Source organism: Phoxinus phoxinus (assembly GCF_949152265.1).
Source record: "Phoxinus phoxinus genome assembly, chromosome: 8".
Lineage (NCBI taxonomy): Eukaryota > Metazoa > Chordata > Actinopteri > Cypriniformes > Leuciscidae > Phoxinus > Phoxinus phoxinus.
Window position 1 is genome coordinate 34,990,556 of NC_136883.1, and position 26,823 is coordinate 35,017,378.

A 26,823-nucleotide genomic window follows, 5' to 3' on the forward strand; every position below is an offset into this window, starting at 1 on the left:
AAAAGTTTATTTATTTCAATAACTCAACTTAAAAGGTGAAACTTATATATTATATAGACTCATTACATGCAAAGTGAGATATTTCAAGCCTTTATTTGTTATAATTTTGATGATTATGGCTTACAGCTTATGAAAACCTTTTCACAATATTCTAATTTTGAATTTGGGGTTTTCATAAGCTGTAAGCCATAATCATCAAAATTATAACAAATAAAGGCTTGAAATATCTCACTTTGCATTTAATGAGTCTATATAATATATTAGTTTCACCTTTTAGGTTGAATTACTGAAATAAATGAACTTTTGCACGATATTCTAATTTATTCTAATCTGTATATCTTTGTTCTAAAATAATAATAATAATTATTAATGTTATTATTAAATACTGCTGGATTTTTCAAATGGTCAACGAATGAATATTTCTTCAAACCGGTTAAAGTCGCATGCAATATTTGTAGGGAAGCTTCGGTGTGTGTGTGAATAACCTTGGTCTCCAGTGTTTTTGGCAGACACTCATTCTGTCCACAGGAAAACACTAACCTTTTAATGCTTCTATTTTAGGGAAAATCACTCTGATAAAACATTGTGACTGCTATAAAATGGTATGTATTTGGTGGTCTTTTGCAAGTTTTATAGTGTGGTTTTCATGGGTTAGATATTTGATTCATAGTGTCCCGAGTGTATCGTAATTGTAAAGTCTTAGTTTTTCATTGGCGGACAGAACATATAAATATATTATTTATTATTTTAAAGGAAGAATGTGTGCAAGTAGATGCCATAACTACACTATCTGGGCACCAAAAGCAACTTTCTTCATTAGCTACATTTTCATCCAAAGTTGCTAAATTAACTTTGGAATAATTGGATAATTGGAATATCAAAAAAAATATTGGCGAATAGAGCAACATTTCCATACAGTTTTTTTATGCGCATTTTTACTCTACTCAACTCTAGAGTAATCAGTCACATGGTATTTGCAACTCAAGTGATTGGTACAAAAAAACAAGTAGCCGAAATGAGCGTCCATGAGCAAAGATGGCCGATTTCCAATCGCATACTTCTGGTCAACACTAACGGATGACTTTCTCCAGATATTATTAAAAAGTTATTGCCCACAGACAGACAGACAGAGAGCAGGACGGGCAGACAGAGATAACCGAGTCAAGAGTAGCTTTTAGAAAAGCCAATACACAAAAGGATTATGGCCTAAAAAGTACAAGATGTAACTGGCAAAGTATGGAAGAGGAAGTGATCAAGAGAGCAATGACAGACATGTGTGGACTGTTGCTGGGGGCAACCTCTGTTCGGTCACCTTACGGCAGGGAGGAAGCATTGTGTGAGGTTTCTATTAATAGGAGCAGCGGGAGTGAGGACAAGCGCGTACGAGTGAGTGTGTGTGTGTGAGCATACGCGCATGTGTGAGCGAGCGCAGGGTACGCGAGGAGGAGGAAGCAGATTGTGAGAATGAGACAGTTACTAGAGAGAGCTGGAGGGAGGGATGCAGGGAGAGCGTAGCGGAGGAGGGAGCGATGGCGTGATGACGCTGTGCGTGGCGTCAGAGCGATAAGAATAGAGCCGGTGCGTGCAGGGCAGCTGAGACATCGCTTTTAATACCCACAGCTACTATCTCGCTCCCTGAACAATGTGTGTGTGTGAGTGAGTGAGTGTGTGTGTGTGGAGGTGTAGGTATACGCACAGAAAAAAATTAATATAGAAATGCCCTGTGATGAAAGATTATGACTTGGTGCTTTTATATTTGGAAGCAAAAAAACATTCTTGATTTTTGAAGACATTAAGCAGAGATACATAATGTTCATAAGAGGGAAAAAGTACAAGAGGAAGTACGAGTCATGCTGTACGAATGAAAAACAGATGCAATTAGGCTGCTTGTTACACGGGATATATCAACATTTGCTGCCACTAAATCACTAAGTTAACAGGTTAAATTGGCAGCTCTGTTAAAAAAATGTTTAAATGTGTTACAATGCTTTTTAGGTATAGATTTTAAAATTGTTTTTACATTTTGTCATCATTTACCTTCATTACAAACCCGTATGTATTTCTCTCATCTGTAAGACAAAAGTAGATATTTAGCAGAATATCCACGCTGCTCTTTTCCTGGCAATGAAAGTGAATGGTGATCACAACTGTAGCAAAAATAGTAACTTGCACATTCTGCTTAAAAAACTTCTTTAGATCCACAGAAGAATGGGTTTGGAACGACATGAGGGTGAGAAAATGATGATAAAATGTTAAATGACAAGTAAAAATCTTTTAAATGTGAATGTATGGGGGATGAAATGTTGTGTATGCAGGCAGTGTTGACCAACTGATGGAGCAGTGAGTGGGTTGATGCGACTGCAGGGCAAAGGTCCACAGATCACACATGAGATAGAAGGGGGGAGATGTAGGAGACGTAGACCCAGGTGGATGACGTCAGAGGAGTCTTGGCCTAGCAGAACTGTCCCGCTGAGGTGTCGGGTCTGGACAGGCTCACACAGCCAACAGCCTGAGCAGCCACTGCACAGAGATCAGAGACACGATTCAGTGAATGTGCCGTGCACACTAATACATATAGGCTTATATTGTACATACATGCTATCGATACATATAACCTTAGGGATAGTTCACCTAAAAAAATTAATTTCTGTCATGACAACTCTCGGGGTGTTTGGCATGGTAATGGATTTGACAATGTTGATGTGTTTGGTCTTGGCGAAATAGATCTGCTACAGTGCTACAGATCAAGTAAAGGACTTGCTACTGCCAATACACACACACGACACGCTGCTGTGATGTTGCTGCTGTACAATATAGTGTTCATAAATAACCAGCAGCAGATTTAGACAGGTGGAGCTGGGGAGGGTGGAGGGCTTCTGAAAGTGCGCTGCAACTGCTGACCAAGTATTTGAAGGTTGAGCAGTGTGCTCATTGGCTACTGATACAGCAAGAAACCAATCAGCTGTGCCCTATAGAGAATGATGTAACTACAAGAAGATTGAGTTAAGGACCTATTAGCCTGCGACATCTTGAGTTACATGACAGAACTTTGAATTTATCGCTCTGGTGTTCTTTGGTTATGTTTATGTTATGTATCAGATTGGTACGAAACTTGGTAAAGGTTTTGACACTTGCTATGTGAACACACACACACTGGAAAAATAAAAGTCACACTTGTACTTCTCGTGGTCAAAAATTATGGCATTGGAAATGATTGGGAAATAATTTCATCTTAAACGTTTGGTACTCCGCCCAAACAATCTTACTGAAAGCTTTTTTTTTTTTTTTTTTAAATTGACCCAAAATTGGAACACAACTTTGATTTGATTATCTCGCAGTTTTAGAGTAAAAAAAGTTTTGGAAAATAGATATTTCATATAAAAATTTAAAATAGTATTTTTGTGTGTCTTCTTTAAAGTGTCGTCTTTATAAAGAGACCAAACTTAAGTCTGTGCTCCAAAGCATTCAAGATTTATGACGATTTAAATCTTTAATCGTCTTAAATTCTTTAAGATTTAAAAAATCTTAAATCTGGAAATGTAATTTTCAGGTCTATGCTCAAAAAGTGAATAAATGGATTATAACTACTACGTAAATATAATTTAGTACCATAAAATCCCCACAAAACATACAAAATATTAAATAAAAAACATTATTGAATTAAAATATAGCTCATTTATTTCATTAAAAAAATCTGTACTTTTTGAGCGCCACGTGAAAAACACACGAGGTTTTTTTACTCACATGTTGATCTAAACCCGTATTACTTTCTTACTTCTGTGGAATATAAAAATATTTTGAAAAATGTTTAAAAAACTAAGAGACATTTCTCAAAATTGTCATTTATGTCCCACATAAGAAAGAAATACAGACCGACATTATGACAGGATTTTGGGTGAACTATCCTTTTAAACCATCTCTAGGATTGAAGAAATCAAAATAGGATTTATTTATTTTAGTATTAATAATATACATTTAAAATAATCACACAGCTTGCCTTGTTTACTGTACTTTTATTGACTATAAATATCTGTAAGACACATTTATATCAACTTGATATTGACTATACCTGGACATGCTGTGTGTGATTGATATTATTATTTAGTGTTAATAATTTTAACATCAGTCAGAGGGGATTCGAAGATGACTGTGGAAGAGATTGAAAGAATTGAGCTGGTTTTGATCTTACAGCGTTGATGCCCTTGTCCTTCACCTCTGGGTTGGTCTCCGACTCGTAAAGATCTGAGAAGAAACAATCAGCAAGCTGAATCCTCCCAATTAACATGTTTACAGACAATGCGCACACACTTGCATCACCGATGATAACGTCACGGACATCATCTCGACAGCTTTGAAGCTTGCCAATAAACATCATGATGAGATGCAGTGCTACATGATTATATTTACCTTCACACTGGATGCAGAGAGCGATAACCATATGTAAATGATCATACCGTAAATTCAATCTAAACAAAATGACTACATATAATCAGTGCCTACTTTTAAAAGGTACAAATTTCTAATAAGTAGCTTAGGAAAAAGTGGCGTTTATGCATACATTTTTGTTTTGTATTCAACCCTGTATGAAAGTGACGTATCTGATTGAACTTTCATTTTGTTTGTGTATGTGTGTGTTTGAATAAGCAGCATTCAGGTGTTTAAAGGGCAGGTATCTCAGGCCCTGTTTACACATGGTATTAAAGCAACACTAAATAACTTTTTCTCTGCGGTTGCCCTACAGGTTGGAAGCGGAATTGACCCTTCGCAGGGAGCTTGATTGACAGGTGATCTGACCAATCATACTTCGCCATCCGCCATTTTGTCGGACAAAGCAGTCAGGAGAGTTAGTAGATCTAGGAGGATTTGAACTTGAGAAGCGGAGTGTACTGACGTATTTCCGCAGTTAAAACTATTCCTTCTGATGTTCATTCATGTTAATTTGATGCTATAAATGAACTAGAAGGAAGAGATGATCGGTTCACGAGGAGCTTTAACTGAGGCGACACAGCGATCTGTCACGACACATTAAAGAGCCACAAAACTGTATTTATTGTTTCAATTTCTTTAAAAAAATGACCAAATTTAAAAGGTGAGACTTTGTTTAATACATTTAATATCAAAAGTAACTGAAAAGTAACCTGGTCTGTCCTGTCTGTCAGTCTCCTCTCTGGTCCGATGTATTTCTCACTGCGTGAGAATATGGTGTGGCGTGAGAGCGACGTAGCTTGTCGGGCATAGCGACAGTAACTAAGGGGGGCGGGTCTTTGCGAACGGTGAATTGTCCATTACCGCTGTCGTAAATAATTTAGCCTACCGTCGCACGCACGCTCGCTGTGTATCCAGCGCCGGCTTTGGAATGAACGATGTCCACAGACAAGGTCGAGTATGTTGCATGATTTCATGAAAGTATGATGTATTGCGACATCAGAAACGAAGAAAAACAAAATAATGACTATTGTAACGCTTGACGTAAAGCAAGCCAAATTTGTAGTTTTCTTATGTCTCATTAGAACTACAGAAACGCGACCCAGTCTGGCAAACTTACATAGTGTGGTTATAGCAGATATAGGACCGCAAAGCGAATCCAGAAGTGCCTTTCACCCTGTCACGACTTGATGAACCGCTGATACGAGTTTGGAAACATTATTTTAAGGTAATTTTTTTCTGTAGAGTTGCTTTAAGATGCGCTTTGGTCGATCGGATCACAAGTGGACGATGATAAATACAGGAGTAAACGGGGTCTAAACCAACACTTCTTCTAGTGTTGATTGATGGTCAGCTGGTTATCCTTAATTAGATTTATTTGCTTAAAATTATTGTTTGTATATGCCAACTGTGATTTTTTAAATGTCTGTGTGAGCTTACTGCAAACTACTTTCCCTATGGGGATAAATAAACACTACTACTAGGTAGTCAAAAACGCATTCTGGATTGCTTTCGTGGTGTAAACGCTCATGTGGTCGAACAGCCACAAAAGACGCCGACTCTCCGTCTACTGATCTAATGTGTAAAACTTTATGGGAAGCGACTAGCCAGACGGGATTTAAACTTTGTCGGCTGGAGACTCAAGTTTGGTTTGAAGAAGGAAAATGTACCAAGCACAATGTTCTCCATTCCTGATGTCTAACACACACTCACAGCGTTCGGCTGGTCTTGTGTCTATCAGAGCAGAAACTAAAGCTGATGCTCTCCGTGTGTTTTTGTCGTCTCCGGTCATGTTCATATGTTAATTGCATGAGCTTATTTCATCCATTAGATCGAAAGATCTGAAAAAACCCAACATTTACACACCCATAGACCCTCCACTCGAGGAAATCAGGACAGAAGTGATTGTGACACCAGGTGTAAACGAGTATGTGTCTCCCTCGTCTACTTATGATCCAATCAACCAAAGCGCATCTTAATACCAACTGTAAACAGGATCATTGCATTCGGATGTGCCTTGTTGCCTTCCTACCTCTGTACGCTGCCATAGATTTACACTGTACGCAAGAAACTTTGACCCCTTCATCTGAATGTCACCAAAGGACTCTTTACACCAGGAAATATTTTTCTACTGACTTCTACTATTTTCTATTTTCTCAGTCTTCTACTGACAAGTTTTTGTGAGTGTGAGTCCACTGTAGCCTCAGTGTCCTATTCTTAGCTGACAGGAGCAGGAACATGATCTTCTGCTGCTGACACATTTGACATGCGTGTGTGTTTAGAAAGGCTCTTCTGTAATGTCTGGTTACTTCAGTTACTGTCACCTTCCTGTCCGCTTGAACCAGTCTGGTCATTCCCCTCTGACCTCTTTGAATAAGAGGGCATTTTTGTCCACAGCACTGGATGTTTTGAGAAACTAAAACCATTGCGTCTCGCACAAGCAATCATTTTTACGGTCAAACTTTTTATATTCTGTTTTTTGTTTTGTTTGAACAACAACTGATTGTCATTCAAATGTGTGAATGCCTTTATGCACTGATACGCTGCTGCATGATTGGCTGTTTGGAATATTTGCATTAACAAGCAGGTTTATCAACTGTCACCACACCCTACTGTTCAAAAGTTTTTAATTGTTTTTGAGGTCTCTTATGCTTACAAAGGATGCAATTATTTGATCAAATGAGTACAGTAAAAACAGTAATATTGTGTAATATTATTACAATTTTATTACTGTGATGCGAAGCTTAACTTTCAGCATCATTACTCCTGACTTCAGTGTCATGTGATCCATCAGAAATCATTCTAATATGCTGATTTGAAACATTTCTTATTATTATCGATGTTGAAAACAATCGTGCTTGCGTAAAGGTGCAGTCTGTAAGAATGACTAGTGGTCGAAATAGGTACTGCAGTCGGATTCAAAATATCGGAGATCGCCGTTTTTCCGGCCTCATGCTCCTCAGACTGGACGGCGCTCACATGGGTTGCCAGTTTGAGCACACGCAACAGGAACAATGGACAATGAATATTGGCAAATTGGCAACGTGCAATATCACAGACCAAAATAATAACTAACATTCCAGCCTGGAAACGCACATTTTGTTGTGAACTGTTTGTTGAGAAATGTTTTTCAGAGAATCAAGTATGTGAACTTAGCATTTTTCCTCAATATGCAAACATATTATGGTATTTTTGTGCTTTCGTAGAGTGAAAAAGTTACATACAGCAACTTTTTTAATATTATCTTAATACTTTGATGGACAGAAAGCTCAAAAGAACAGCATTTATTTGAAATAGAAATCTTTTGAAACATTCTAAATGTCTTTACTTCTCATTTGATCAGTTTATTTGCTGAGTAAAAGCATTAGTTTCTTTCAAAAAATCATACTTATCCAAAACATTTGAACAGTATTGTATGCTACCTTCAAATTACATCGAGTCACTTTCTGAATTTTAGGCATTTTAATTAAAAAATCATACCAGTTCTGATCCTAAATCATTTAAAAGGCTATAAAATGTAGTCAGAATGCGTTTAGTTTACAGTTGATAAAGAATGGAAACAAAGGTTGCCAGGAAAACACTATTTGCTTGACGAAAATACACTGTAAGAAGAAAAAAAATCTATAGAAAAATGGGAAAAGCTACTGGTGATTTTCTGCCAGTACATTATCTGTTCAGTTTACAGACATTTCCTTTAACCCTAAAAAATGAAATGTAATGCGTAATCCAAAATACGAGTAGAAAAATTTATATTAACACATACACTTCCCATAATTCTCTGTTAAAGCAAAAGAATGATATAAAACATATCATCAATGAAACACCTAATATACATCCTTTACTTTTAATTATGATACATTAGAAATCCTCTCATCTCTGTCAGGATGTGTAAAAATGTACGGTAATTAATTGCTCAAAAAAAATATTGTATCAATTTTTTTCCTAACCAAAATTGTTTTGGCGGGACTTGATTTTGTCCATTGTGAATTGATTGGATGGTTGTGGTTTGCTATTGGTCAATCTCATGTGAGATTTTTGAAGATTATGATTAAGAAAAGAAAATGTGCACGCACAAATCCTTTATAATAAATTCTGCAATATTTCATTAAAAAAATAAGAATTGTCAATTTTGATTTCATGGTGACTTTAAGTAGTAGACATTTTCCAGGAGCACAAATAGACACATTTTAAGTTCCCAGTAAATATGGCCGGTTATTTATTTATTTTTGACTATATAGATTCCAGTATGGTCTCTCTGGTCATGGAAGGACTTACCGAAGAGCACCTGCAGTCTGGCAACACAAGACACGAAGCCATAGAAGGGCAGGTACTGTTCACCAGCGCCAAACCTCTCCCACAACATCTGCTCCACAACACTGTCACACTCCACACCTGAGGGGAAGAGCGGACACAGAAAGAGGGGGAGGAGAAGTGGAGAGAATGAACATTTCTCTTTGTATATAAACACAGGGTGTGGTCTTTGCGTATGGCTACGTTCACACTGTCAGTTTTGGGATTGACAACCACATTTATTTCCAGGTGTCAGTCTGGAAATGTCCCGTTCACACTGCAACTTACAGTAGCGTCTCGAAAACTGTCTCTATGAACATGCAACGGGAGTCAAGTTTATATTCTCTAACCAGTAAGCACAAGGCAGTGACCAAAATAATAGCAAAGATGGTGACGTCCATAAAACTGAACAGTTTTGATACGATATGAGACTCGAGCCACGAGTTCAATCTTCCAGTGTTTATATCTGGTGGAGATCGGAGCATCTTGAGTCATGAAATCTGACAGAAGCAGCTGCGGTTGATCTAAAAGCCTTCAGTTGGAGTATCTCCATCACACTTAGTTAGCAAAAACACACATGCAAACCCACAACACTCGGTAGACACGTGTTCGTGCAGCAAGAGCGGCTCTCGCACTGTAGGACGTGACAGAAAACTATTGTCCAGTCCGGTTCTGTTCACACAGCGCAGGTTTTCTGAGAATGCCTGAAAATGTACGGCTGTGAGTTTGGTTATAGAATGCGGTTGTCACTCCCATAATTAACTGAACTGTGTGTGAACGTAACCGTATTAAGGACTCAAAAACAGGACTGACAACTGTATTCTTCTGCTGTGTATGTGCTCACCTGCAGCATTCAGAGCCAAACTGAGTTCAAACGGACTCATAGTTCCAGACGAATCCTCATCAAACTGAAAAAATATAGACTGTGGAAGAAAAGAAATTTCAGCAAGTAATTTCCCAGTGTTTTCTTGCCACTTAAAGGAAGCCAGTGATCGGGATTTAGCTTCAATATTACACTGGCACAGAGCTCTAAAGCAATCGAGTTCGTCAACAAGATAAACAACAACAACAACAACAACATTTCAAGGTCTTTTTGTCTGTGCAAGACGAGCTCCATGTAACCAAACACAACCTGATAGTTGTCACAGCTCAGTGTTCTCTAACACTGTGCCAAAGCTGAGAGTGACCTTTTCACGCATGAGAACTGAGATACCTGCAGATTGCGTAGGGAGGTGAGCAGCTTCTCTGCTTGAGCTCTGTTCAGACGGCCTCTGCCTCCAGTCTACACACCGCCGTTAAGAATATATACAAATAATAGGAGAAAAACAATATATACATATATACTGGTGAAACTGGACAAATTAGAATATCGTGCAAAAGTTCATTTATTTCAGTAATTCAACTTAAAAGGTGAAACTAATATATTATATAGACTCATTACATACAAAGTGAGATATTTCAAGCCTTTATTTGTTATAATTTTGATGATTATGGCTTACAGCTTATGAAAACCTTTTCACAATATTCTAATTTTGAATTTGGGGTTTTCATAAGCTGTAAGCCATAATCATCAAAATTATAACATATAAAGGCTTGAAATATCTCACTTTGTATGTAATGAGTCTATATATAATATATTAGTTTCACCTTTTAAGTTGAATTACTGAAATAAATGAACTTTTGCACGATATTCCAATTTTTCAGAAGTTCAAAAGTTCAGGTTCACGGTCATTTAGTAATAAAAATGTAAGAAAACTTTTTTCTGTTTTGATATATTTTAAATGTAATTTATTCCTGTCTTCAGTGTCACATGATCCTTCAGAAATTATTCTAAAATGCTGATTTGCTGCTCTAGAAATATTTCTTATTATCATTGTTGAAAACAGCAGTGCCACAAAGATTTTTGTGGAAGCCATGATACATGTTTTCTAAACAAACATTATGAAAGAACAGCATTTATTTGAAATAGAAATCTTTTGCAACATTATAAATGTCTGTCGTGTCACTTTTGATTAGTTTATTCCATCCTTGCTGAATAAAAGCATTAATTTTTTTAATTAAAAAAATCTTATTGACCATAAACTTTTAAACAGTAATGTACAAGGATATATTAAACATAATAAAAACATCGCATCAAGATGAAAGAAGGATACATCTTCTCCAAAGATGAGCTGTCTGCAGGTCTCCAGAGGAAGTTCATAGTCTTTTTCCAGCACTAAAACATAATTAAAACACATAAACAGGAATATGACTTTATAAAGCACTTGTTTTGAAGATTGTGTGTTTGTCGTGAACCAGAAGCAAACATATGTGTTTACTAATATCATTACAGGAATATATGAATATGAATACAGGAATATACTGGATGTATTTGTCACAACTGATTTATTCTGAAACTAAATGTGTCTGATAATAGGGGGTTTATCAGTTTAGGCAACCCATATGGATGTTAGTGTCATTTGAGTGTTCAACATATTTTTATACAGTAACAGTACTAATCATTTATTTAAGGATAAAACATTTTTACAGTATAAAAAGTTGCTGTTGTACTTTTTTCTTATAGTGTGTGAATATATAAAAATGCTGGGTTGTTTCAACCCAATTTTGGGTCAAATATGGACAAACCCAGCCGTTGGGTTCAATTTTTAAATTAAATTTTTAACCCAATGTTTGGGTTTGTCCATATTTAACCCAAAATTGGGTTGAACCAACCCAGCATTTTTTAGAGTGTAGCTTGAGTTTATTGGTGGCACTAAAAGAAACTTCCACCTTGTGGCCATTAATGGCACAGCAACCATGTTTGCTTGACTGACAGCTTGTGCTAAATGTGTAAATCCTGACCTGAATTCATCAGATTCATAAACTGCACAGCATTCACTCTGTCATCCTGGAAAGTGAAAAACAATTAAATATTTGAAGACAACAGTTGTATTTACTAATAAGCATTGAATCCCACAAATATTCACACTAGATTGTGACTGGATGGGATCGAGATGCTTACAGATCCAGCCTTTTCATCAAACCACTTCTGCACCCTAAACTGGTCCTCAGGTAAGGCTGGCTTTGACATGACCATCTATGGACACACACAATGCAGACAGATACACACATAATAATATCATATTTACACACAGACGGTTGTTCTTCTTTCTCATTTCAGTCAGGACACGTCTTACCGCAGAGTAGTTGTTGGTGCAGGGGAAATCCTGGAATCTGTAAAGCAGATTTGAAACTGTCATATGGTTAACCACTGGACAGACATAAACACATAATCACAACAGAGACACAAGCCCTGCAACTCAATGTCCATACTCTCCATCCTAAACAGTATGTGAGATTAAAATAAGTGTGTCCCAAAGCATTGCGTGTTGAAAAGAGTATGCCAGAAGTCCACGGATGGTCTACTTTGTCCGGTGGATTTTCGAAGTGTGGATCCGTGCTCACTATAAAGGCTAATATTGCCTACAACCCATTGCGCTCTGGAGGAGGAACTACAAACGCAAGTAAAAAGTGTTATAAAACTACAAAACATGGCGGAGAGAGGTTTAAATAAAGGTTTGAGTGACTAATCAAAGTTTAACCTGATAAAAAAATATGTAATGTTATCCATGCTATATTTCATCTGTGGACTTTTATAAAGATCTGTTCGGCCATTAACTTTTAAATGCATCATTATACATTAATATGAGGAGAGTCTACTGCATTTGCTATTGCATTTCTCTCCGATATAGTAGGAAATTAAATTAAATGAAATGTGGAGGATTTTAACTGTGACAAGATGATTGACAGGCCAGTTTACTGTGACAGGATGCGGGAACCGTTAAAGACGCAACGTGATAGTTTGGCCCAAAGCTTGTCTAATCTTCTGCTACACACTCAAAAGTATCTACTTTTTCTTCAAGGGGTGGTATAATGCCCTTTTCACAAGATGTAAAATAAGTCTTTGATGTCCCCAGAGTGTGTATGTGAAGTTTTAACTCAAAATACCCCACATATATTTTTATATAGCATTTTGAGGGTGAGCAAAACCGCACCGTTTTGTGTCTGTTCCTTTAAATGCAAATGAGCTGCTGCTCCCGGCACAGGGGGCGGAGCTACAAGAGCTCATGCTTTTACCTCACACACACATGCACTGAAAATGTCAAAAACTTTTAGCCTTTTATGTTCAAACCGGAGTCAGAAAGATAAAGAGACTCAAGAAGAGTGAATTTATGTAGCTTATGTGTAGTTATCTTCTAGTCATTGATTAGCATATTCTGTCTTAATAATCTATAAATGCTTTCCCGGGGGCGGGGCTTATGTAGATTTTAGGGTCGGTGATGTCACTAACCCGGGAGGAATGTCGTGTAGTTCCTACCAACCGTTTGTTGTAGTCCTTAAAAAGCAATTTCTTTAAAAGAAAATATCTCCCTTTGCTTTGAACTTTGCAGATGTTGTTTATGCTCAAACAGCAACATTACACACAGTTAGAAAAGTGAAATCATATTCAACCACCCCTTTCACAAAAAAAGTGTACATACTTTTAGGGCGTAGTATAAGGCGTATTGAGACGCAGCAAAGGTGTTTGTTGTTGTTTGTACCCCTGTATGTTGCCGGTTTTGGTGTAAATGCGGAGGAAGAACTCCCCCTGCTGGTTGGGCCTGAAGGTGGAGGCTAGGATGGCGTAACTGCCAGGCTCCAGGTGAACCTTCCTCCACACGCTCCTGATGCTCCGGTACTTTCCAGAGCGAGCGACCGCACGGTTGTTGGAGAAGAACTGCTGGTCCAGAGATCCTGGTTTTTCCTGCAGCTAAATGTAGAAAAGATGTGAAAGAGTGTGTATGTATTTCAGTTGCGTCATGTATTAAGAAATGTTTTAGATGAGTGTTTTATATTCATTATTCACTCAGCCGCTCACCGCAGAGGGGACCTGGAAGAGAGAATGAAGAGGTAAGACGGGGGAAACACAAAAGGGCCAGCTGAATTTGCAACTCGAGCCTTTAACTCTTTCCCCGCCAGCGTTTAAAAAAAAAAAAGTTTCCAGACAGAGCCAACATTTTTGATTAAAACTTTCATGGCCCCCAGAATATTTTGCTGTATGAATATGTGAACATACACTATATCTAGAGGAAGAACAGAGCCTCTGCTTTAAAAAAAAGTAGCTTCACGCTTTTATCAACACTTGAATGTGGGTACGTTTAATAAAAAATCTACAGCATGATGATCCAAAAGACAGTTTGAGAGAGTAGATCGAGTCCATCAACACACTCAAAGCTTCACAGACCTATACCTCGTACTGGGTCGACATTTCATTCAGTAACATTAGGCAGTTTTAATATCCTGTGTAATGTTCGCATTATTTTACGAGTGCTTTTTTCTGCTTCTTCTTCTCCTGTGTTTTGATCCAGAAACTGTATTTTGTTTAGTAGATGTGTAATAGCGCCCCCTACCGTATAGCAGTGAAAACATGGATTGCTGGAAACTTCTGTCAATGGCGGGGAAAGAGTTAAAGGGGTGCGCAGTGGTACTGCAGGTCTGCTAATAACTGATCTCAAACTAATTTTTGGAGAAGAATAATTATATTAAACAAAAAATTTAATTTGGTTAACACAACCAAAGCTAACTCTTGTGTAACTGGCTCCCTACTCCATCTCTAAATGTTGAAGACCCTCAAAGTTATAACCAGTCTCCTACCTTGTAGATGTGAAATGCGATGTAGAGGAAGTTGATTTTATCTTTCTGTCTGCGGTATTTCTGGAGAAGCTCCACCAGAATCGTGCACTTCTTCTTCTTCTCTCCCTGTTTCCCAGTCTTGCTCGCAGGAGCCACTAAACTGACGTCCTCATCCTCTTCTCCGTCCCCTTCCTCCCCTTCCTCATCCTCTCCATAGTCATTGTCATCCACATCTTTCTCAGACAGGATCATCTGGAACTGAGGGTTTTTCCAGAAAGATCCTGCAGGGATGAAATGTAAAGGAGGAATACAGGGAGAAGCAGGTTACGGGAAGCAGAGGAAGAAATTACAGTAAAAAATATGCTTAGAGCAAATAATTAATGCTGAAAAATAACCAAAGATTTACTTTACTATTGTCTGAGTGTATATTATATTATATGATATTATATTATATTATAGTCTCACATTCTCATCTTTTTTGACCCCTTGTAGAGCTTGGCATAACTAGAAAAACTTGAATGTATGCTCATTATAAAAATGCCCGTGGATTTTAGCGAGATTTTATTAATTTACATGACTTTTCCAGGTCTAGAAATAACACTTTTAAAATTAGACTGTGCACTCTAAAAACAAAGTTCAATGGGCTTCTACATAGAACCCTAGGGTTCTTGACTCAATTCTAAAGAACCCTTAATGCCAAAAAGGTTCTATATAATGATGACATCTCTTAAATGATTGCATTATACTTTTATGTTTAATAAGTTATTTCAATTATTTTCATGTGATAAAGTATGTTTACAAGCCATTTATTTTATTAAATGTAATTAAAATAACATTTTTATAAAAAAAATTAATTAGAATTAAATCCATAAAATGAATGAATGCTGGGAATGTTCTATATATGAAGCTCCTGACTGAACCCTTTAAGGTTCTATATAGAACCTTTTCTTTTAAGTTTTTTTTGGATTTAAATCTTGATTTAAATAAGTTTATTGTTTATTGTTTTGTTTGATGTTTTGTCTAAATCTAAACTTCTAAATTTGAAGTCATCTTGAGACCCCCTTGGCAGTTCGCTGATGCCCCCTAGTGGGGTGAGAGCCGCTGATATAGACTTATTCATAATAAACATGCACTTACTGGGGTATTTTCGGCTGCCCCCTGCAGAGCACATTGGGACCCAGGTGCCTTGATGTGAGCTCAGTGTCCAGGACGGGGTGGCCGTGTCATCGCTCGCCTCCCCCGACATCGAGTCCGGATTCACACTGCACATTTCCACTGTATTAAACAGACGGCAAAAGTCCTCTACTCCAATCCTGAAAAACACAAGTACATTATGAACAGGCAGATTTGAACTAGATGGCCTGTTAAGGGATGAGTTGACTGCAGTTGCAATTATTATTATTATTATTATTAGTCTTAGTAGTGTATATACTGTAATTCATGGCATTTAATTGATTTAGGTTTGGCAATGCTCCACCTCCACAATAATAAGTGATAGAGAGACTGTGTGTGTGTGTGTGTGTGTGTGTGTGTGTGTGTGTGTGTGTGTGTGTGTGTGTGTGTGTGTGTGTGCGCGTGTGTGTGTGCGTGTGTGTGTGTGTGTGTGTGTGTGTGTGTGTGAGATACATTCAATGGCGCTGTCTACACCGGAACCATGGGTTGCGTCTTTAGTAAATGATCAGGCTAAAGCCAATTTATTTTCCCCATACAAATATATGTTTGTGTGCATGTCCCGAGATGAAAGCCCCTGTTTGACTGTTTGAACAGTGGGAAAGTGTCTTGTATACCTACCAGAAGTCTCCATCGTCAGCTTTGGCCAACTGTTTGGCCTTCTGAGCATTGTCTAAAAAGTCCCAGTCTTTACACCTGCACACACACACAAACACAATTGGCCAGTCTTTAGCAGCTCTGAGATGCAATGCTGGAAACAAAATGGGCTCCTAAAGTCTTTCTCACTTGTCACTCCAGGGTCCACAGTACTCAACAAACCCCCAGGGGTTACGCAGCCTCAGCAGGAAGACCTCTTCAGACACCTTCTGGATCTACACACACACACACACGCACACACACACACACACACACACACACACACACACACACACACACACACACACACACACACACACACACACACACACACACACACACACACACACACACACACACACACACACACACACACACACACACACACACACACACACACACACACACACACACACACACACACACACACAGTGTTTTCATGTTTTATGGTGACTTTCCATAGACATAATGATTTTATACTGTACAAACTGTATATTCTCTCCCCTTACACTAACCCTACAACTGAACAAAAGACTCACAGAAAACTTTCAGCATTTTTACATTTTCAAAAAACATCACTTAGTATGATTTATAAGCTGTTTTCCTCATGTGGACCAAAAAATCTCCACAAAAGGAGAAGGATTTGGATATTCCAAATATATTACAAAATTAATAAACAAAATTTTGGATATTGCCATCTTTGTGGGGACATTTTATCCACATAATGTAGGGTTTATCAGGACTCACACGCACACAAACAGAGCATGTGAAATATTTGGTATATATTAGGCAATAACAGTTTTTTACAGTCGCTAGGGCACATTTTCTCAATACTTAGGTCACTTTTTCAAAACTCTTCACACAGTTCTCCTAACCAACGTTCAGCTCGGCACAGCAGTTCCTTTCACATTCAAAATGCACTAAAACTACCAAATCACTTCATTCATGTCTCAGATCAACACAGTTGATTTGCTAGTGTTCCAGAACACTAGCAAAGGTTAACAGCCAACAAACACACTTTATCACCCACAAAACAATGACCTAAAAACACTAACAACAACTAACAACTTTATACAATGTTTTCACCGATTCAAGGATACAGATTCAATAGGAATCAGCTGTGGTTGGTCCAATTGTCCAATTGTTTTTATATCATTACATTTTTAGATTCGAAATATATTACATTATAATATTACTGTAGAAATGTAGGAAATTTCCGTCTCATTCAGTTTTGTATTATGTTATTGTTTTGAACCTAAGTTTAACAGTTCTCAGATCAGTGTGTAAGCATGTGCAGATTGGCCTGTAGGTATACAGAGTTGTGGCGGTTGTGGTGTCGAAGTGAGAAAATAATTAATGTAATTTGAAAGATGTCGTCATTGAATGCATTTTGTGCCAAAGCAATGATAAATGATCCACAGTTTAGCCCACATATACTTCTGTTGTGCTCACTGTGTGAAGAGTTTTGAAAAAGTGACCCAAGTATCGAGAAATGTGTCCTAGCGACTGTAGAAAACTGTAATCTACTAACAAAAGCATTTAAACCCACGAATTGGATAAATCATTCAAAAACTGCAATGAAACATCCAGATCAATTTCACCTCAAATTCAATAGAAACAAATTCTAAAAGAAAATAGTCACAATTAAAAGAAAAATTCTTAGATATTTTTCTTTGTGAAATTCCTACAATGTTCATGTTCCTGAAATTGTGTGTATTTGCCTTATTCTCATACCTTATCTGTATCAGTGATGGCATAAGCGTGACCTTTGATGAGACCCTCTGATGTCACAATGCCAATGTCCTTCACACTGGTAGCCTGGCACACAAAAACATATGTGTGTTTAACATGAACACACCCTTCTGACAACCCCAGCATAGACCAGTATGAATTGCATGTCGTTCCAGTCTGGTTAGATCCGCATAAATCCTATAGTGTAGTACAGTATATAGTGTGGTGACCGTATAGTGCTGGTGGACCAGCACAGTCACACTGTTCTCAAGCTAAACTGATGTATCTGATGTATCATGGGTTATGATTATGGTCATATACTGTGTCTGTACATGTATGAAGCAGCTGATCAGACTGCTCCTGGCCAGGGCAGCGGTGATGGCTCTCCAGAGCATGCGTGGGGGTCGAGCAGACACCGGGAGGGAGTAGGCAATACCCCCTGTGAAATCCTCCATTCCCTCGGAGATAATCCCTCCTTTCAGACTGCCATAAGAACCAATCAGCCTTTCAGAAGACAGAGATAGAGACACACACACACACACACACACACACACACACACACACACACACACACACACACACACACACACACACACACACACACACACACACACACACACACACACACACACACACACACACACACACACACACACATGAATAACTGGCTTCTATTGGTTGGACTGATTCCATATTAATTACTCATCCATCGATTGTATTTGATGATTTTTAACTAAATATTAGTTATCCTTAAATAACGCCTTCACGTGAGCGGTGTCAGTAATGAATAGTCACAGGCCCACACAGTCGAGGACACATATGCTGGAACTGACTTGGCATAAGCTTTCTCCACCAGGGCGCTCCAGAACTCGTTGGTGGTGCGAGAGTAGCTGAAAAGCAGACGGCCCTCTCTCACAGGCAGCCTGTCATCCACTACCACCTCCACCCACTCACCATACTGCCAGAACTACACCAGAGAGAGAGAGAGAGAGAGAGAGAGAGAGAGAGAGAGAGAGAGAGAGAGAGAGAGAGAGAGAGAGAGAGAGAGAGAGAGAGGGTGACACAAGCACATTCGGGTAAAGAAAGGTGGGATGCTTTACTGCTTTATGGGTCTCCAAAGTATCTTGTCAGTTTGTGCCAGTATATTTCCTCTGTTTTAAATTAGTAATATTAGGAGAATCGAACATTTACTTGAAAATGTGCAATTTGAAAAAATGTGAAAAATATTACCGTTCAAAAATGGGGGGTTGGTAAGATTTTTGTTTTTATATATATATATATATTAAAAAAACAGTCTTATGATTGCAAATGCTGCATTTATTAGAACAAAAAAATAGATATATTATAATATAATATTAATATATACAATTTTGAAATATTATTAAAATTTAAAGGTACACTATCTAGCAGTTAAACTGCATGCATTTTGTGGAAGATCACTGTTTTGGTTGTGCTTCAGCTCAAAAGTTGTGCTAGTTCATATTTTTGTGGAAACCACATATATATATATATATTTTTTTTTTCAGGATTCTTTGATGAATATAAAGTTTAAAAGAACAGTATGTAGGCCTATTTGAAAGAGAAATCTTGTGTCAATTATTTAATGTCACTCTTGGTTGATTTAATGCATCCTTGCCGAATCAAAAACATCCTTAATTTCTTTCTTTCTTTAAAACATTTTAATAAAATACTGACCCAAACATTTGAACGCTAGTGTACTTTAATTTACATAAAAGTCATAAAGGCACAGCAACAAAAACAGACTATTTGTGACCCTGGACCACAAAACCAGTCACAAGGGTCAATTTAAAAAAAATGATACAGCATCATACGGAAGCTGGATAAACAAGCTTTCCATTGATGCATGGTTTGTTAGGATAGGACAATATTTGGCAGAGATATGATCTGAATATCTGGAATCTGAGGGTGCAAAAAAATCGAAACATTGAGAAAATCTCCTTTAAAGTTGTTCATTTATGACAATTCGTGATTGTGCTGCATTCACTCACAAAAATAAATGTTTTATATATTTATGGTAGGAATATATCTTCATGGAACATGATCTTTACTTAATATCCTCCTTTTTTTAGCATTAAATAAAAAATAAATAATTTTCAATGTATTCAAAGACCCATTCAATGTATTGTTGACTATTGCCACAAATATACCCGTGCGACTCGTGACTGGTTTTGTGATCCAGGGTCACATTTAGGGTGGAAAATATCAATGAAAAACTAAATTATGACTGTTTTGGTATAAAACACTATTCATATTAATAATGAATGTAATGAAACTGTATGAATGACCCCTTGAACATGAAGCTGAAAGACTGTATGTGATGATAGACATGCATGAATGGACATGTCAGCCTGCAGGTAGCACTGCACTATGTGTGTGTCCACAAGTCTGTGTCCATGTCCCTGGGCTACAGTAACAAGCCTAGACACTTCAGGAACCGTCCACCAATCAACAGTCCTCTAACTCCTTGTTTTCTCCTTTCTCTCCTGTCCCTAACCCTCCTGGATCAGGTCAAGTCATGTTGCACATTCCTGTTTAGTCTCCGAATGTAATACTACGGCAGGTGGAGTGTAATTATATGATGAGAACGGCATAACAATTACATAACGCTGAGCAACCTTCCATAAGAGCTCTTCAGTGCTAATATGTTTTGATTGTTTAATTAACTGTGCTGTTATCTCACAGGTTTAACCTCCGCTCATAACCACGCACACCACAGCACACAAGCCACGAGAGCTGTAGAGGCTTGTTTTATTGCAAGGCTTCAAGGTGAACTCTATGAAACAAATAACATCGCAGTAATAATTACAGACTACTCGCAGTAGTTAGTGCTTCAGAACAAAAAAACCCTGAGGAGGTGAGAAAAATGTCAGAGGGTAATTTATTAATACCGTGTCTCATTGTATAACAGCAACCTGCTATTGAAAGATGCATGAAAAAGTGAACAGCTACGTTTTTGTTTTATTTTTGCAATTTTTTACATGGTGTTTGAAGTTAAATTTGTCAAAGTCAAAAAATATGTATCATACTTGAAATTATTGAATTGTGATAGAATTGTGCATTAGTTTTTCTAATTTACTATATAATTATGTGCCTATTATTTCTCACTGACCTTTTTCTAGAGAACCGTTTAAAGGAGCTATACTGTATATGAACAGCTTGTAACGAAACTTTAAAAACGAGACCTTCCCCGACTTCCTAGCTTTGTCTATGAAAGCCTGTAGACTGATTTCGGGTCGTTTTTGCCGGGAAAATCAAAAGCATGTGACGTTTACGCCCCCGAGAGCCTCTCTTCCGTTCAGTGACATGAAATTAATTCTTAAAGGGGTGGTAAATGCCCTTTTCACAAGATGTAAAATAAATCTCTGATGTCCCCAGAGTGTGTGTGTGAAGTTTTAGCACAAAATACCCCACAGATATTTTTATATAGCATGTTAAAGTTGTCACTTTTTGAGGATTTGCAAAAACGCACCGTTTTGTGCCTGGCCCTTTAAATGCAAATGAGCTGCTGCAGAGGGCGGGGTTTCAAGAGCTTGTGTGTGTGTGTTAGCAGCTGCGATTACCTCACACAGACACACTAAAATGACAGAAACTGTTCTGCCTTTAATGTTAAAACGGAGTCAGACAAAGATGGAGAGACTCAAGAAGAAGTGACAACATGTAGAAGCAACAGGACGTCTCTGATTGGTTAGTTGATGAATTTATGTTGATGTGGAGTTAACGATCTTCAATTAGCATATTCTGTCACGATAATCTATAAACCGCTCGTATAGGAACTGTTGTGAGATGCACACAGAGTGACTTTCTATTGCATGTGAAAAGTCTTGAGTCTCTTTTTTCAGGCTACCAATATAAGTGCGGCTTTTTTTTTAGTATCTCTCTCTGGCGGTTCCTGCTCAGCAACAAGATGGACAGGATTCCCTTACGGGTGGACAAATTAAGGACTATTCTGGCTGTTTGTTCTCAACAACGGTGAAAACATGTAGAAAAACATTAATACATGACAGCTGGCAACTTCAGGCTCATTGTAATCATTCCAAACTTTGGATTTTATTGACCAATCAGATCATTAGTAGACTAAGCAAATGGGTTTAAGGCTGATTTTAAAGGGGCCTGCAACAAATATACAAACAGAAACACAATGTTCCATCTCTGTGAATGAAAAACAGACAACTGAATTATGATAATTTGTGCCAATGCGGTGCATGTTTAAAGGGGGAGGGACATGCAGATGTCATCGGGACAAAGGGAAGATGACAGGAGCTGTTTCTGGAATGAACCTCAGCTGTTAGTGATGGTAAGGTCAAAGAAGACTGGTTTTAATTACCGTTCCCGAGGACGTACGTACATATATCGCATCTCCAAATCTAGACGCATATAAATTCTAGCCTCTCAAACCCCCACTTGGACTATAAAAAATGACCCGCTTTATGTAAAATTCATGTGTTCTTTCATGCTTTCCCTATCAATCACTCATTATAGTCACTGATCTAGTTTTATATAAGATTAAATCGTAACTGTGGATGAAAAGCATGACGTATTTAACTATTTCAAAAGGATAATCTCATTAATTTGTGAGCGTCTCGTAACTGTTGTTTTTTTTATTGTCGGTTTCTTGCCGTCCTTACCCTGAACCGGAAGATGCCAGCGTAGGATTCACTCAGGCTTTGTCCACATGGGACCACTCTGACAAACAGGGTCGGGTGCATGGTGAGACAGGACAGCGCCGCCAGCAGCCAGCAGTTACCTGAAGTACGACACACACACAATCCTCTCAACATTTACGTACAAACACATGACCACAGCCTCAAACACAAAGTGGAAGGTCAAGCTTTGAAGAAGCAGGAGGCATGCTGTGTGTCACATTCCTCAGTAACAGGTAACAGATGTTCGTTTGCTCCGTGTGGGGGAAACAACACTTCACAAAAAAACACACACTTAACACACCAGCTCCCATAGGAATAACCCCAAACAGAGCTCTACAACTGAGTACGTCCAATTAATCTTCCGACCGCAAGAAAACGGCCTGGATATGTTGATGTGGAAAGTCACTTGAAAACAAAAAATTAAAATTTCTGCTTGAAGTGCTAAGAATAAGGCATTATTTGAGTAGATTTCCATTCAAATGAGATTATTTACATGCGCTTGTTATTCTAGTTATGCATTTGCGATGTTCATGTATTATTTAGAGAGGCCATCCAAATCCTGAGTGGCAAACACACACTTCGTGATTTAAGCTCAGATCCGACTGCTTTGATACCACATGCCCACAGTCGGGCACAAGAAAACTCGTGAAATGTTGAGTTTCACAATAAATGGTCGCCAGATGTTGCTGTGATAATGATAAGTATTTCTGAAATGGTAAAGAGAAGCAGATCTTTACTGGCATATTATGTGTGAACAGGACCTTTGTGAAAACATGAAATGCAGGGCAGTGGAATGAGGAAAACAATCGCAACATCCGAAACCGACTACGTCCCTACTATATAGTATGTTAAACAGTCCGCCAAAAGAGTGCTATGTCCGAATACATAGTGTTCAAAGAATATTAGGCGAAAACTCCCCGGATGACGCACTACTTTACACTTTACTATCCCATGAGGCCACAGGAGGGGGTTTATGAATGGAAGTGAAGTGACGCAACTGATGCTGGTAGGTCACATGACAGTAACAACATGGTGGATGTAGTACGTCTGAGTTTCTGCCCGTATTCATACACAATATAACACACTTTTTTAATGGTTGCAAAGTAAACTCAAATGTAGTGCCTACTCAGACTGTGACCGATTTCGGACGCAGCAAATGTCTAAAGAGGCCATTTTGAATTTATAACTTGAACGTCACATTTGTAGAATGCTGTGTCACGTGTGAGACACTGCAAAGGACACGAGCGCAACTCATTTCTGAGAAAAATGGTCAACATTAAATCATACATAATTATAACCCTAAACCAAACCCTCATCCTGACCCTAACTTAGTAAGTACATGTAGTTAATTATGCTAATATTACTCAGTACTTAAGTTTATAATTACACTAACAAGTACGCCTTAAAATAAAGGGTTACACTTTATTTTAAAGTGTCATTGTTACAGTGTAGTTATATATTTAAGTACTGAGTAATATTAATGAACTACATGTACTATAGGGATAGGGTAGGATTGGGATTTGGTTGAGGGTTAGTTGCATGTAATTATGCATAATTTACTGTTATTATTATGGTAAGTACATGTAACATATGTAACAAGGACACTAAAATAAAAATCTTTGATTTTGTAGTTACATTCATCAAAATGCATGTTAAATGAAAAACTGAGTTCATTCAGCAAAAACTATTTCACATATTAATAATAATAAGACATCTTATTTACTTATTCATGTAAATTATGATTTCACTGAATACTTTGTTGAGTTTAAAAGGCACACATTGTTGGTTTGGTGTTGATAAAGAGGTACTTGACCCTTTCTGATGGATCTTTGGGGGTACATAAGACAAAAAAAAATTGTTGGGAAACACTGAATAAAGCGGAGTATGTAAATGTTGAACATTGTACGTCAACAAAAACACTTTCCATCAACACCAAATCAACGCCATATGTGCAGAGGAAGAGAGAGGCAAAACAATAAAACAATCCCCGCTGTGCACAATAATTGTTCTTCTTTAGGTGGGTGTAAACGGGGGGTGGGTGAAGGAGGGGGGTGCAGATGATGCCAATCCAGCCTCTCGCTCCCTCCTTCTTCCCTCTGCTTTCATCCCTCCCCGTCTCTAGTACACTTGTGCTGTTTTTGATGTGCGTTGCCTGCGGCGGCTCGTGTTGCGTCTCTCAGCGGGGACTCAGAGATCCGCGCAGTGTCTCGCGGCTACAAGGGCTAGAATAGGGACAGTACATTAAGCATGATGAGGAAGATCTGGGTGGAAGAAGATGGGGGGAGGAGGGCATCTGCATGATAAGGAGAGGAAGAGAGGGAGCGTTGCCAAAGAGGGATATTTCTCTGATAGCCCTCGTGCCTTGAGGGTGCTTTCGGGTGATTTGGTTTCTGAGAGGTGCAGTAAGGCGTTATCCCATTATCCTGGCATGAAATATGAACAAGCGTGCGCTAACACGAGCATGCACTCACCCAGCTGGCCCTGGCAGATATCGGTGGTGCCCATGGTGCCCTCAACAAAGACAGCATTACTGGTGATTTCCTGAAGAGGGGGAGAGGAGATGGGTGTGAGCCAAAAACAATTTGCAAGTACACGCGATGGGTTGATCAGAACATATGAAAGCATATGCATGCGTAGGAGAACTTTTCTTAAAGGGATGGTTCACCCCAAAAATTAAAACTATGTCATAATTTAATCGCCCTCATGGTCATTCCAGACCTGTATGACTTTATTTCTTCTGCTGAACAAAAAAAAAAAAGATATTTTGAAGAATGTTTGTAACTAAACTGTTTAGTTTCCCATTGACTTCCATTGCATCGACAAAAAAATGTAATAGACGTCATTGGGAACTGAAATGCTTTGGTTATCAACATTCTTCTAAATATCTTCTTTTGTTCCACAGAGGAAAGAAGTTCATACAGGTTTGAAATGACATGAGAGTGAATAAATGGTCCCGACTATCCCTTTAAATCTTCTCATTGCACTCTTGAGTAATTTTTTAATTAATAATAAATAAAAAAAGCCTTTTTGCTTTAATTTATTTATATATATATATATTTCCATACATTTAACTTTTCTGTCGATTCTACTGAATGCTGTCATATATTCTTTAACCATAAATACATTCAAAAAGTGGTTGAAAATAATGCAGGTTGTATTTGTAAATGTAAATATTTAAGGGAGAGTAACAGAGTAACTGCATTTCCCCTTGAGGTGCAACATCACCTTTAATGACCCAATAAAGTTCTGTGGGCTTTACTAGCTTGTTATCAGTGACAATTACTCTTGTTTTCTGCATCACTCTCTGATGTGTCTTTTAAATAAACAGTAGGCTAGTTTATTGTAGAATATGGTCACTAATTACTCTTATACACTGTAAAAAAAGAAAATAAAAAAAAAAGATCAATAAGTTATGACAAAATATGTTTTTACATTGCTTAATGTCATTTAAGATCCAAGTTTATTGTACTCTGCTTTTTCTTACAGTGTATGCTGTAGGCTACCAATTAAATCAATCTGCTGTAAATTAAAGGCATGGCAACAATCTGAACCTATAACATTCTTTCTGGAAAATCAAGAAAGAATCAAGTCAAGGAAAATCAAGTCCATATGATGATAAAAAAGTTACCTTTGGGCGCAGCCACTTTACTGCCTTTTTAGGATCCGGATCCGCAGGAATCCCGAGGGAGCTTTGGTTCGCTGCAAACACCGTGTCCGAGAAGAGAAGGGCCGATCTGAGACACTTCTGCAGCAGGGACTCATAGTCTTGATCCTTGAACTTCACTGGATTATCAATGGAGCCTAACTCAGACATCTCTTCAGAATCAGATCGCGTCAGTCCTGTGCTCAACTTTCCGAATCTGGGATTTAGCTCAGAAAAGTTTGGAGCTGCACATCCCATCCAATCCCAATCCCAATCCCCTCCCTCCCGAGTTTACTGGCCTGGGAGGCGTAGAAACTTGAGACGTAGAATAGCCTATATAATGTCAGACTATCTTGTCTTCTAGGGCTGCTAATCGATCTAAATTAGTCGTGTTAATATTTAGATGATTCAAATGTCTGTTAGCAAATGAAGTAAGTTTCGATATCAACATAGCAATCCATTGAGGGATATTTTCGGACTTTTTTTTTTTTTAAGATAGGTGTCGATGAATATATATTATTTCGGGAAGTTTTATTCAAACAATTTTTTTTTACAGTCTATGAAACAAACCAACAAATGAACATCTGTTGTGTGTGAAATAACACATGCACC

At 38.0% G+C, this 26,823-nt stretch overlaps 1 protein-coding gene across 2 annotated transcripts; it reads right to left on the reverse strand.

Moving 5' to 3' along the window:
• Positions 1–912: 912 nt before the first annotated feature.
• On the reverse strand, positions 913–26,823 carry capn12 (calpain 12). 2 transcript variants are annotated; one of them, XM_079621600.1, is made up of 21 exons: positions 26,197–26,521; positions 25,040–25,109; positions 22,551–22,669; positions 18,738–18,871; positions 18,237–18,408; positions 17,908–17,991; positions 16,324–16,409; positions 16,159–16,233; positions 15,505–15,680; positions 14,389–14,648; positions 13,613–13,624; positions 13,296–13,504; positions 11,892–11,928; positions 11,717–11,791; positions 11,557–11,602; positions 10,869–10,930; positions 9,929–9,997; positions 9,560–9,638; positions 8,701–8,817; positions 4,190–4,242; positions 1,715–2,520 (listed from the first exon to the last, which is right to left on the reverse strand). In XM_079621600.1, exons 1-21 carry the CDS (start codon positions 26,467–26,469, stop codon positions 2,494–2,496), a joined length of 2,235 nt encoding a protein of 744 aa, XP_079477726.1. In that variant the 5' UTR covers positions 26,470–26,521; the 3' UTR covers positions 1,715–2,493. The 2 variants fall into 2 exon arrangements, with proteins under 2 accessions (XP_079477727.1, XP_079477726.1); XM_079621601.1 differs by lacking the exon at positions 13,613–13,624 and having other exon boundaries at positions 913–2,520; positions 26,197–26,823.